Here is a 14,759-nt window from a genome sequence, read left to right as displayed (position 1 = left end):
GGGCAGGATGACTATGCATGTATCAAAGTTTTGGTCTAGATTCTCAATGTCCGACCAAGGACACTGGCTCTACCCACCAGTTGGCTGGTGAGAGGAGATCCATTTGTTTCTGTTAATTGGCAGCACAGATCATCTGAACTCCTCATTCCTTCCAAAAAAGCCCAGAACTCTCTGTTCCTAATGCTCATCAATTACCAGAAATAAATCAGAGTATTCCCTGATGGAGACACAGGCCATCTCTTCCTCCTGATATTCTCAATTTTATCCATGTATCAAATCAGACTTTTAGAGGACTACATACTCTGTATTATTTTAGTCTCTGGATTAACTTACAGAACTGCACTTTGGCACTAAGCTATCAGTGTTCCCTAAAAGACCTCAGGGGAAGCGATCCTAAAAACTTACTGTGGTATTCACTGCCAGACTGTCGAGAGTGTGGTCCACCCAGACACGACTCACCTACTGAGAACTCACTGCAGGAAGCAGTCTCTGGTCTCAGTACTGGAACACTTTATACTTCTCCTGCCTTATTTCTACTTCACAGGCATGTAAAGTTGTGTGTTTCCTTCCTTCCTTATTCTCAAAAGTTACCTTCTAGTGAATGTGACAGAGAAAATAAATTGTTTTTTAAAATAAGATAGAAATGTCAGGCTATCATGTATTTGGTTACAGATCTGAGGACAGCTGAGTGACATTTCAAGTAAGTTCCTATAGGGAAACTGAGCATTAATGGACTGGAAGTGACTGTAGCAGACCTCACACACATTTTTCTACCTGTCTTGAAGTCAGAGGGGGTTGGAGCAAACTGTGGGTGAGGGCTCATGGGCGGCACAAACCCTAGGCAAATTCAGGGCTAGAATGTCACAATGGCTTCAGTGGGCACAGAACATTAATCTTTCTTCCCTTGGCAGCAAGTGCCTCTGACATTTTCCACTTTTTATATCCCTTTCTACCATTATTTTTTGGCTAAAGAAGAGCAGGAGCAGCACAGGGCCGACCGCTGTGCACAGCACCCATCTCCAACGGGATGGTTCCTCCCGGCCAGGCTGCCCCAGCCCAGGTGCTGCCCGCCCCCTCCCCAGAGCAAGGAAACTCCTCTCATAACAATACCACTCCTGAGATCAAAGGGGCTCCACTTTTGCTCCTTGAGGAGTGGTATGTGTCTGTAAATCCCTGCAGTACCTTATTTTGTGTGGGTGTAGGAGTATGCTTGTGTGAGGGCAGAGGTGTATGTTCCTCTTTTGGAGATTAAAACAATCCATCTACCAGTAGTGCGCGCGGCCACCAAGAAACAGGAGTAATAACCCAGCTCCCTTGTCTGGGGCCTGGTTCAGCATTTGGACTCCTGTGCTCTTATATGTGGCTTCGGGCCTCGTTCGCTGCCTCAGCAAAAATGACTTCCACTCAGGTGGTGTGTCCCCAATTCTACTAGGCACCACCTGCACACTCAGGCTACGCTGCTGCTCCAGGTCAGATGGACCCCAAGGACTCATCAGCCTGCTGAGCACACACAGCACAGGCAGAAGACAAAGTATGACCATGAGGCCCTCGGTTTCCCTCAGGGAGAGAATCCACAGACAGTCCAAAGGCATGTTTACCCTCTCAAAGATTTGTTTGTTTTTTAAATCATGGATTTATTTGCCAATACTGAAGAATTAGGAGGTTTCACAAACATACAAAAACTTCATTTCCTGCTCCTCCTCAGAAATCGGAAGTCCTGGCAATGCTGGGCCCCCAAGCCCTCGTGGCCAGACCCCCAGCTTGTCATGGACTGCACACCCTTCCCTGTGCTCCTGCACCAGATTCGCCTCATTGCTTGCAAACCTGCTCTAGGGGTATTTCAACATCAGGACAATCTTGAGACACAACTGGGTAAAGTGTGAAACAGCCTGCTAAAGTACTGACTTACATTATCCTCTTATAGCTTAATGTATTTTTAAAAGCAGCATCCTATCAAATTTCAGTTCTGTAGCCACTGAATGCTCAGCTATCAGAAAACATTCTTCCCATCAGATGCTGCCCATCCAGCTCACTTTCAAACATCAACCCATCCTTAGAAAGGCTCCTGAGTCACCTCCTCTAAGATCCTTTTCCTCTCATCCAGGAAAAGCTGACTGTTCCCAGAACCCCAGTCTACAAGGTTCTGTCCGGACATCTCAAACATACCTCTGGGTTATTTTTCTCTCCCTCTCCCTTTCCTTTTCTCTGTCTCTGTCTCTGTCTGTCTGTCTGTCTCTGTCTGTCTGTCTCTCCCCACTCTCCCTCTCTCCCTTTCCTCCCTCCCCCTACATAAACTACAAGCCCCTTGAGGAAAACCTCTGTCCCATTTTTCTTCATAGTTCCTACATGTAGCCAACTCAGCACCTATTAGGCGATCAATAAGCACTGACTGAACTCATTGATCAATTAAGCTGCGCACTAGATGGGATAAGTAGACACATCAAATACCTCTAAGATCCTTTCGAACCTGAGACTTCAGAACAAAACATTAGTCCTCTACCACTTACCAAAGCTGATTGCCTTTACCGTGTTCATTATAGTAAGGCTGGGTCAAGCACTACATCAGGAGTTTTACAGACCCCTCATATCATAAATGTCATAAATATCATAATTTTTATTTTACAGATAAGGAAATCGAGGCTCAGAGAAGTTAAGCACTTGCCTAGGTACACACAGCTATTATAGGGAAGAGCTGGGAACTGAACCTAATCTTTGAGACTGCAAAGCCTTTCTAATCTATCGCCTAGCTTCTCATCATACATGGTGACTAGGGCAGAATGAACGGCTGACAGGCCTCCAGCAATGAACTGCTACATAATGTAACTGAAGGCCTTCAACACAAACTCTCCCTCTCAGGCACAAGGGCTATGGGAACAAAGGTGAGTCCGGCAATGGTTCTCCAGGCAGCCATCTCCCTATTGTGAAAACGCTCTAATCCACTCGACAGTCGCAAATGAGGAAAATTTAAACAGCATTATTGATGGATTTTAAAATTCAACTGACATTTTCTCCCTATTGAGAATTTCCTCAAACCAAGGCTGTATCATTAGGACTCAACAAATACAATATAATTAATTCAGGAGCTGTTATTCTAGCAGGTGGAATAGTAGGAAGGATTTTTTTTCCTCCTTTTTATAAAACAAACACTACATTTTATGCATTTGGGGAAAGGTAATAAACATGTCTTTAAAATGAATTTGTTCGTGCTGAAAGAACCTTTTAAACATTGTAATAGAAGGCCGCAGTGCCCCATAATTGCAAGGAGAATTTTACTGCCCTTCGTGATTCTCTGTTATTCCATGTGCAGGGTGGAACACAACCTCGAACAGCTCTTGCTCCCTGGTTCTAGAGGCACTGGGAGCTACTAGAGAAGCCAGGGCCGCTGGAACATAACACTGAGGCAGTCGTCGGCACCCCATGAGGACACAGAGCCCACACTCCTAGCTGACCAAGCTGACTGAGCTGAGAAGAAACTGAGGCTCGCTGAGCACATGCCACACACCCACTCCTGGCCTTCCATGAACATGATCTCACTCCGTCTTCACACACGCCCCACAGGACAGATATCATCAGCCCCACTTTCAGATGAAAAAAATTAAAGGCTAGAGAAGTCAAATTACTCAAATGTATGCAGTAAGTGAAGGGGGGAAGCTACGACTCAAACTCAAACCCTCTAAATCCTGCTCTTTCCTCTACTCTTTGCAGTGCCCACAGGACTCTGAGAAGAGAAAGTACCCCCTGCTTTGGGCTTTTAACCCTCATTCCTGAGGGTTAAAAGGCCCATTTAATTCCATTAATTTTATGGAAGTTATATTCATACCTCATTGGTTAAACTGTAACCTTTGAAATAAGAGCATCGGGCTTCACATTTTTCATTTTTCCTTCCTTTATGAGAAAAACAAACAGGCTCTGTGCTGCATGCAGCCATGATAGCTTAACTATTGCAGATGAGCAGAACCTCAGGAACCACCTAGTCCATCCACTTTATTTCAGACATGAGTAAACTGAAGTCAAGAAAGGCCACATGATTTGCCTGAAGTTGCACATTTTAATGGCGGCAGAGTTATGTCCCACCCTTGGACACCACACTCTCCAGGCCAACTGCCTTGATGGAAGACTCCGTCACTGTGTGTTAGAAATGCTACTAAAAAGCAGCCCCAACATAATGTGGAGAAAACATAAAGGTCCACCAACATGGGGATAAGTGGATAAACTATACAAAATAAAGGAATTAATTACATCCACAACTATCAAATAAAAACCGTCGAAAATAATTTTCAGTAAAATACACAGGTTAGAGGGGGAAAAAACCCTTTCTTTCTGTTGTACAGCATATAATGTAACACACTGGTTGTAGACATGCATGTATGACATAAAATTATAAGAACATGGAGCAAAATAGCATGTTAATGATATAGTCACCTTTAGGGAAGTGAAAATGGGAAAGAGGACCAAGGAGGGGCACCCATGGGATTTCATTCTCATAGCTGATGTTTTCTTTCCTTAAAATAAGCAAAGAGGCAAAGAAGCCAGAGATGAAAGATAAAACTTTTAATTTGATCTAATGTCAAAGAGGATGGGCTGAGTTAAAGCAGGAGCATGCCCATATTTGAATAGGTTGTTGTTTCTTCCCTGGAGGAATTGACTTGAAACATTAAAAGTCAAAACTCTAAAAAAAAAAAAAAAAAAAATTAATACTATTTTATTGTCATAGTCGAGAAAGAGAAGAAGAGACGACAGTGGGAGGGGGTTGTGAGTGGGGTGTGACAGTCTGGGGCCAGTGTGGGTTGACCAAGAGGAGCTGTGGCTGGAGGGGAAGAAGAGTCCTTAAATTATACGGAAAGACAAAGTTAAGAGCGAGAAACCAAACCAAACATGAGGGAACCAGGAGAAAATTATTAAGATGCTTCCCACAAACCAGGCCAGCTGCCTCTGAAAAATCAACGGCTCAAGGGATCAGATAAGGTGAATAGATCCTTAAACAGAGAAAATTGTTCAAGGCTGTATGAATGCAAATCGGAGACTCTTTGTGGGGGGGCGGGGGGGTGAGGTTAAATTCCCCATCAAGAGGAAAGCTATGGGGACTTAAGGTTCCTATTAAGCCTATAATGTAAGATTTCAGATTAATCTGGAGGGAGGAAAAAAAAAATCTCCTTTTCAAGAATGATTTTAGAAATAAACAATCTTGCCTTCCCCGTGAGCCCTTTAAAACTTCAACAAAACGCAAATATTGTGATAATCCATGGGGCTCTGGCTCCGGAAACACAGCTGGAACACAGAAAGAACTCTCTCCTTTCCAGTTTTAAAATTTTCACCTCAAAACAGTTCGGAACCTTGGTCGGAATTGAGTTTGTCAGGATCTTGGTATAACAGATTGCAAGGCAAAGGGCAAGGCTTTTCTTCTTTTTCTATTCAGGTGAACAGCATGAGTGAAAGGGGCGCCTGACTTCCCGAGCTTTATTTTTATCTGGAGATCAATTTCTACACGTTTATATTCTGCTCTGAAGATCACCAGCATCTTCTGAGACTTAGGTACAGCCAAACCGTTCTGGAAGAGTGATTAGTATTCACTCCAGAAGGAAAACATTCTCCTTAAACCAACAGCTATATACTTTACCTAAAACATTCATTTATTCCACATTAAAGAAACCCACTTGTCTCAAAAAAAGTTCCATGATAAATCTGCCTTCAGCCATTCCTCCTAAAAAGGGTTGTCTCATCAAGAGGAACTTCATAGCCAAATAAATTAGTGGGTTTCTTTCCTGAGTGAACCATGGCTATAGTACAGAACCTAAATTAACCTGTGTCCCATCACTTCGGGACATCCTCAGGTAATCAGAATTTTTATGAAGGTGATGGATTGGTTATATACATAAATTACCTTCCCAAACCTCCAATGCAAGAAGAAAATCTTTTAATTCAGCAAAAGCATTATGAATAATTTCAATTTTCTTCTTCAAAAAGGACTGGCTGAGAAGCTTTGTAACAACTTGTTAGAATTCATTTTGCTTCTTCATCCTCTACTCTTTGAATCCCCAGAGCAACACCTTTTATTTTTTAGCACAGTATTGTGTGGTTCAATAAATTCTCTTTCTTGCCCCTCCAAGCCTTTTGGATAACCTTCCTCAACAGCCACCTCACTCCCAGGGAAAAGAGAGTTTTTGCTTCAGCACCTTTATTATCACACTGAAAGTGTTGTTATCAGCAAAGGTTGGTGGTGCACTGTCCCCGTACCAGTCACGGGCTGAGTGAGGCCAAGTTGTAGCGAAAACCATCACCTCAACCAAAACTGACCTATGCAACTTACATCAACACTTGACTGTCCCTGGATCTCCCGGTTTCCCAGACCAAACCCCCTTCACTTCCTCACTTGTTCTTGCTCTCATCCCCATCACCCCCAGGACAGTAGTTTTGTTTTCCACGGTTTCAGTTACCCAAAGTCGACTGTGGTCTGAAAACATTAAAGAGGAAATTCCAGAAATAAACAATTCATACATTTTAAGTTGTGCGCTACTCTGAGTAGCGTGGTGAAATATTCCCCCATCCTACTCCACCCTACTTGGGACAGGAGCCATCCCTCTGCCCAGCAAACCACACTGTGTACACGATACACCCATCCATCACTTAGCTGCCTCGGTTATCAGATCGATTATGAGAAAGAGAAAAATCACTTTCACATACCTTTTATTACAGTATATTGTTATTAACCTCTTACTGTGCATGATTTACAAATTAAACTTCATCATATGTAAATATGTACAGGGTTTGGCACTAACTGCACTTTTGGGCATCCACTAGGGAGGTCTGGAAATGTGTCTACTGTGGATAAGGGAGGATGACTGTACTGACACACACCCCATGCCTATGTAAGACCTCGGATGGATGACTACGATTGATAATTTGGGATGTCCCACAGAGAGACCTTCCTTAGTGTGGTCCCTATTATCTAGCACAGTAGGTTTAAACCTGAAGCATTTGGTAACTTTATGGAATAACTGACTGAAGGAATAAACGAATGACACATTAAGCCTGAACCTCTTCAGCCCCAATAATGAGGATCTGGGGTGCACCACTACAGTGGCCCACCTAATATGAAACGAACCAGCTCCAATTTAGCCCCAGATCCTCATTATTGGGCTTCAGAGCATTACTACCCTGTAGGCACCTTGAAGCGAATAAAAGAAGAAAGAAGACCAGAGTGGGAAGGGAGGGAAGCAACAGGGAGAAGCAGCTAAACAGGAAGAGGGGGGAATTAAAAGATCAATTACTTGCTAAAGCGACATTCACCTCGATACCAGACACACTAACTCATTTAACCCTCTCAATGCTTTTGTTGTTGCCATTTCCAGATGGGAGCGCTTACAACCAGAGAAGTTCAGCAACTTGCCTAGAATCACACTGCTAGTAACGAACAGGGTCAAGTTCTGAGCTTGGAGAATCTGACTGCAAAACCCAAGACCCCAAACTGCCCTTGTCAAAGCATATCCCACAAGATACACTGCCCTCTAGGCACAACTGATAAGTGTGGAGTGGAAAAAATAAAAACATGTGGTCAAAGGCAAATTTGGAAAATGGTAAGTTAAATGGGCTTCTTTACTAAAAGACTTCTTAGAGCATTTGAATTGCTAATGAGTATTGTGAATCTCAAAGAGATGAACAGAGTATATATATGAACCAGACTTATTTGGTTAGGGGCTCTTCTCTTGGGGAAGCATCTTGCTGGACCAGATGCCACTTTCAGAAGCATAAACCTCATATCTGCTCAACACCCACTCTGTGCTCCCAGGTTTACCAGGGGCCATCTGAGGAAAGGTGTAGAGACTACACGGAACTTGAATCACTCCAGAGCTCTACAGCCTCAGCCAGCCTCCTGCAGAGGCCCAGCTGAGGGCCTCCACTTCTCCTGCTTATTCAAAACAGGAAGCTACTGCCCTCTCAAATGGTGCAGCCTACCCAGCTCTCTCTGCGAGGTGTCTCTCTGTGTGCATTTCACAAAGGTAATTTATCATCTGAGTTGATTATTCCCTTCAATACTGAACTCCTGTCTATCCCTTATGAAATTTGGCATTAAATCATCACAATCAAAAAGGGTATCCTACCTTACCCAAATCTCAGAAAGAATTCTTCTTAGAAAAGCCTGAAGTTGATGGCCTAAAGTTGATGGCTATTATATGCCACTGACAAAAGTATTAAGGATTCCCTTAAAGATAACAAGTTAAAGACATTTTCAGTCTCCTGGAAGGAGACTGGCAGGTAAGGCATTTTCCTGCTAAGTGCCTTGGAGCCTATTACGTGATAAGTGCTTGTTCTATGAAGCACTGTTGTTCAAAGGTCAGTAAATACCCTTAAGCCAAGAGAGCAATTACAGGTAAGCAACTATTTTTTTTTTTTTAGTACAATGAGTGTCCTAACTATTCACACCAACACCTAAGGTGAACGGAAGCTGCAGGAGCAACCTGGAAGCTGAATGGGAAGTCTGAACACCTGTGACAGCCAAATTCCAAGGTAATGAATGATGCCATGGAGAAGTTACCCAAGAGGCCCATAGGAGGAAGACCATTTAGCATGTGCGTCTTGGGTTCCTAATCACAGATGCTGAGTCACCAAACTAAGTCCTCTAAGATAGTGCTCTCATCACGTCACTCCTCTGCTCAAAAACTTTCTATGGCGCCCCATTGCCAATAAAACAAAATTCGAACTTCATAGATTGGTATGGTATGCCCTGCACAACGTGCCTCAAATCCACCTTTCCTTCCCCTTTTCGTGCCTTTCATTTCAAGCTGTCTCTACACCTACCTCCATCATGAGGCCCTTCCACCTCCATCCCAGCCCATATTTGTCACCTGAATCTCTGAAGTGCTTTCAACACGTTCAGTTTCTACAAACTAGGAAGTTTTCTCCAACCACAAAACCACCTTAACCACGTTTGATTCTTTTTCAGCGTAGGAGGGAAAATGACCTCTGCGGCTGACGACTTCCACTAGAGTTCAGCAGTTCTCCTATTTTCTGGGAGATGAAATGCTCTACATCTTCCATGCCTGTGGTTTATATTTCAGCAAGTGGTGTCAGTGCTGATATAGTAACCTCCCATTTTTATTGAGCAGCACACAATGTAATTGATGACATCTGCTGGGGCTGATATTTTAAGTGAAGGCTATTCCCAGCTCTGCCTCCTCTCCCCATGGCTCTGTATATAAATAGCCAACAGCAGCTACACCTGAGGTAGAAAGTGGGCCTTCTCGGCGAAGGTCCTCAATTATACCCCGTAAAGTCAGGAGGTTTTCTGGGAAGATTTATATAAGCAGATCCAGCTTTCAAGCCTGCAAAGCTAGAAAAAGAGGGAGCAGGGGGCAGGGCTCTGCTGGAAATAGTTGCCATCATTCTTTGGACTTTTCAGTTAAGTGGATTCAAATACCATGTTCTTTTTGGTGCTCAAATTTTCTGTGTTAACTCCCCAAATCAAGGGAAACTCTCGTTTATTCCCAAGGGGCAAACGATGCCTACCTTCATGTGTTACCTTTCCAATGTGCATTGGCAACAATAAAAATGTCTCCCCTGGGTAAAGTTTTTGTATTTGTTTATAAGCCTTGGGAAAGAGTAAATCTGGCAGTTATTTATGCAACACTTGATCTTTAAAGGACAGGAACCTATATCTGGTCCTGGACTAGCGAGAATCTGCCACTGTCAGCCAAGCAAAATCCTGCTACATGTGTTTGTACAGCAGCATGTTTACCAGGCACTGAACAATGTGCTGCTCTGCATCTGAGAATTCTTCCAAAACAAAGGTATATCCTTTTAAAAGACATTATTAGATATGTTTACCATTTTTGATAAAAAACTTCTAAACTAAATTACAAATACCTTCATATGCTTGCATGTGATTTATTGTGATGATTCAATTCAATCATTGCTAAAGTTCTAAAAAAGTGAGGCTTTTGGAGGCCACTAAGATACAAATAAGCCCAGACAAATCCTCCAAAAGAAAGCCTTCCTTGGCACCTGCTCCCTGTGTGCACGTGCACGCACACACGCACAGTCCCCGCCTCCAGATTCAATGCTTCCCCAAACCCATCTACATCACAGCCATTAATAGCACCTCTCACTGCAATTGTTGACCAAGCTTCCTCCCCACACCCCACTTGAGCTCCCCCAGGGTGAGTACCATGGCTTTCTTTATCCCCAGAACCTGGCTTGGTGCTTGTACACACAGTGGTAGTTCAATCGATGTTTGAGAATGAATAAGTGCTTGTATGTATGAAAGAATAAAATGTTGCCCTACTTGGAGGCATGAGCTAAAATGCATATGTGGAAATTTTAATACCATTTTTGCGTATAAGAAAACCAGAGTCCAGAGGAAGAGTGGCCCATTAAAATGACAAGAGGCCAGAAAGGGGGCACCCTTCACCATGTTACATGTCAACATCTTCCTTGATTTCTGTGTCAAGTCGACCATCATGGTCACGACAAATATTCAAACTACAGAACTGAGGTCACTCTCAGATGCCTAAACCTTTGATACTTGGTAGGTAATGTTTTTCCTCTAAGTTTCAGCATTAATTGCATATACATACTGGAAGTAAAATCTACCATCATTTTCTGCAGCAAGGCCTGTGCCAGCAGCAGCCACACATGGAACAATAGGAACAGGCACGTGTCTTAACTCACAGGAGGACACTGGTGGTGATTTACGATGGCCACCAGGAGACTGGCTTTATGCTTGCTCATGTAAGTGGAAGAGCCCTGTGAACCAACTTAAACCCAAGTGGTCAGTGAGCCAACTCTGAAACAAGTTCCATTTAGAAACCATGATGAAGTTACCTAACAAATGAAATATCAGTGCTTGTGAAAGCTTGGGATTAACCTGTTTTTAAGAAGAAAGTTTCATTTTCATGGGTCATGTAAATTAGGCAGCGTCTTTGGGCATTGTCTCATCTATGAATTAAATTACTGGATTCAGCCCAACAGTGAACCAGGTGAGTATGACGACAATTTTACTATTTTCTTTTTTAAAACAAAAGCAACCAATGATAATTGTGCTCAGCTCAATTAAATTTTTTTCTTAATCTACCTTAGACCATCTCAAACAAATAACCAATTTGATAAAACAATTTCTATCACCCCAGTCAATGCAGTTCCCAAAGTCAGTAAAGACAGTAAGCTGGCCAGTGTGGTAACGGTAACTCAGCATGCAAAGAAGGAAAAGTGAGATAGCGTTTCCATTGAATAAACGGCAAGGAACATCCATTACCTTGGTCAAAGGGCTTGTTGGGATTCCAGTTTCTGAAGTAATCATCCTACATAAGGGGAAACAAAAATAGAAAACGAAGGTCAGATTTCAGGAAGCTTCTCACATAACTGTATAAAAAGCTGCCTTTCCCTCTACCTCCCAAAACACAGAGAACACTAATGGCTTAGGAAACCCCCAAAACAGATATTAACATGCAATCAAAAATATCAATTTACTTTTCAAATTATTGTCTTCCAAGCCGTATGGATTAAACACTAGGAAGAGTAAAAGCATCTCAGCCTCTTGGAAACAGCACTGCTCTTCTTGGTCTGACAAACCAAGACATCATCCAAGTGCAAGCTGTATTTGCTATCAATTATTCTGCAGGTGATGCCTTGCTGCTCTCACCCATGATCACGCCTCTTTGTAACAGCTGATAATTCAACTGTCAACATTTCTCTTACATGGAGACATGGAACTTGTGGTGCACAGTTCCAGTCTTCCAGTACTCACAAAACCCAAGAACAGAGGGCCATTCAAATGTTAGAATTAACCACGGACATTACATGTAGCTTAATACCATCTGTTCTGAGTGTGTAAAGATAAAAAACAAAGGCTGGCCAGTCTGGCTGATCCATAACCATGTCTTCCTTGCATGCATCTGGCATCAATTTATGCTCTGAGATTAGACACCTCATTACCTTGAAATTGCAAGGGTCTGGGTCACTCATGTCTTCATAGTTACAGTTAATCTTTTCCCCACTTCTAATAACCTTTTCCTTCCAAACCACAGCTGTCTGCTCTCTCTTCTCCACCTCTAGCAAGTGCCCACCCCCACTGCTCCCTAGCACATCCTGTCAGCAAAACTAAACAGTAGGCAAGGTACTTCATCCATGGGCATCATCCCCACACCACTTTTAGGGCGTGTAATGTCCTCCTGACTATACTCAAATTATTTGCCATATATGTTTTTGGCAGATACTCTGCATGCTGCAGACAGTTTCAGAAAGCTGTTCAAAATGAGGACTCAATTTCTCTTCCAGAGAAGTTAATTTGCATCAAAGCACACAATTAGTTTAAATTATTGTCCATGCTGTCTCCTGCTACAGTTTATCGCTGACACAATCTCCTGTGAATTTTATCGGCCTTTGTGTCGTTCAATTACCTGGCTTTATTAGACCCTTGTTGAGTTCACCTAAACCCTTAAATAGATTTTGAGAAACTGGATTTAGAGTAAAATCAGAACATATTGCTTCTTGGGCAGTGATTCCATTTTCCAGAGCATGAATAAACATGAACAGGTTCCTCGGGATCCTGGTGACTCGCCATTAAATTATTTTTAACTCCAAGGAATTGGCCCACTTTGCTCTGGCTTTAATTTTATGCCATAACTGGCCATATCACCCATCTGGTTAGGAAGTCTCTGAGGTCTGCACCCTGAAGTATAACTGAGGAAGCTTAAAACAATCCGTCTGCCACATCTCTCTCCATCTATGATTTTAAATACAATCCCAGTCTTTGGAACTGTGCGGTTTCACAATCAGCAGCCAGTGTTAACGTGATTCTAAGTTAAGAGCTGGACGGTAGTTAGAAATTTAGCACCCAATTAAAGCTTGATGGCCCTACACACAAGCGTGGTGCTAACACATTCTGCTGTTCACAAGGGCAAGAGAAGAGATAACCCACGGTGAACTCATCTTCGCCATTAGAGAAAAAATAACAAAATATTCTTCCTTCCAACTGTGGTTCATCGATGCCCCCTTCACCACATCCAGAGGACGGTGTCATGTCCATCAGCAATGTGAAATCTTGTGAAATGCTTTCTACTTGAATGTGAAGTCCTTGGAAGCTTAGGATGTGTGTCCAATGTGGCACATTCTCTTTGATGTCAAAGAAAGGTCTGAGCAAATCTCAGGAACTGAACATTCCCTAATGATTTCAATGCACTTTATAACTTGGATGGAATCTGAAGCATGCTTCTGGGCCTTGTCACTTTTCCAGGTTAACTATAATTGCCATTTTTACAAATTTCTTGGGGGGGAAAATCATAGTTTTAAGTATAAAGCCTCTAAAAGCAGATATCTGCATTAGAATATTTGAAGCCCATTGAAATGTAGTAACACTGCTAATTGCTGCCAAAATGTGAAAGTACACCTTGAGTGAAAGCTCATTATGCAAAATGAGTCCTTCAAACAGCCCCTTGGCTCAGCAAGACCAAGCAGGGAAAGAAAATGATTCCTTGTATCTGATTGCTTTTACTCTGCCTTAAGAAAGTGGATTGCCAAAGCAAAAACCAATGAGCCAGGAACTGCTAAAAGTCTTGGGTGTAACTGCTTTGGCTACAGCTGAGAGAGAAACCCTGTATCACCGGCCAAGATCGTGAACACATGGGACGCACTGTGGGCACCAAAGCCCACTTGGGGGATGGTCAGTGAGCATGATAGAGGTGTCTCTGCAACAAGATCTGAGTATGAGAGGCCCAGACTCAAGGAACCCCCTTCCATACTCTACCAGCCAGGTCTGACTGGCCTGCATGGATCGCAGGTCCATGCAGGCTCAGGCTATATCCATCAATCCACTCTGGATCCAAACCCATGTGGGAAAAGATGAAGATAAAAGGATGCTTCTTCTAGAGTTTCACCTCCTGAGACTGTGCTCATCCCTGAGCCCCGCTTAACAAGTGGGGTGCTCGAAGAACATAAGGACAGCTGTCTCTGGCCCTGAATCAACATTCTATCGATACATGGGCTAGTCATTTCTCCAAGGCCTAAGACCCAAGCTTTTCTCTGATCTTATTTTCTACCTAAAAGAAAAAATAGTGTGTATTTTATATTACCCTAAAACACAGCTACATCTTCCTTTGCTGTTGACAGTTCTATTAGTTTTGTAAGAGGGACAATTCCCACCCTGAGAAGCAGTGTGCCTGCCTGCATGCCACCTCAGAGTTGTATTGTATCCAAGTGTGCCCCTGCCGCGTGGACCCCGGGTCCCATCCAGATCCAGGGAAAGTGCAGGACTTGAAGAACCTTCACCTCTGATCTTTCTTCCTCCCTAATTAAGTCATGGCCTGTTAAAAGTCAGACTGCAAAGCATGTCAGATGTATCAGATCGAACTCGCCAGGAGATGCGTATCTGAGTTGGCCTCTTAACTGGTCATTTCATCCTGTGGTGAAACTTTTAACAATGACTTGCAAGGACTTCAGCAACAGTTAATTTTTAAAACATAAACCTAAATAGAAAGATGCAGATATAGTTGTTGATTAAATTCAAGAACTCCTATAAGTACATAACATAGGCTGAGGAATAAAAGATGGCAGTGTTACGACATGTGAATTTTACAGGCTTTGCTGCACAGTGTGGTTCTGCAGGCCTCCACTGGACAGGGCAGAGAAACATCCTCCTTGAAATCCCACCCATATGAGTAAAAGCTGATTCCACTTCACAAATGAAAATTACCCAGCCTTTAGGGACTATTAAAATCTGGAAAAACTTATAAAGAGTGTCACACTTGAACATACTGACTTATGTCTGA

The 14,759-nt window shown here is 42.9% G+C and overlaps 1 protein-coding gene across 3 annotated transcripts in view; it reads right to left on the bottom strand.

Moving 5' to 3' along the window:
• The window catches only part of SPOCK1 (SPARC (osteonectin), cwcv and kazal like domains proteoglycan 1), a 451,375-nt gene that overhangs the window by 239,022 nt on the left and 197,594 nt on the right, over positions 1–14,759 (bottom strand). For all 3 annotated transcript variants that reach the window (XM_036225148.1, XM_036225146.1, XM_036225147.1), the window contains one exon: positions 11,249–11,294. In XM_036225148.1, coding sequence (XP_036081041.1) covers positions 11,249–11,294 — 46 coding nt within the window. The remainder of the gene's footprint in view (positions 1–11,248; positions 11,295–14,759) is intronic.

This window comes from Rousettus aegyptiacus, unplaced genomic scaffold (assembly GCF_014176215.1).
Source record: "Rousettus aegyptiacus isolate mRouAeg1 unplaced genomic scaffold, mRouAeg1.p scaffold_m13_p_7, whole genome shotgun sequence".
NCBI lineage: Eukaryota > Metazoa > Chordata > Mammalia > Chiroptera > Pteropodidae > Rousettus > Rousettus aegyptiacus.
Note: the sequence above shows the minus strand (reverse complement) of the source record. Positions and strands in the feature narration are given on the sequence as shown.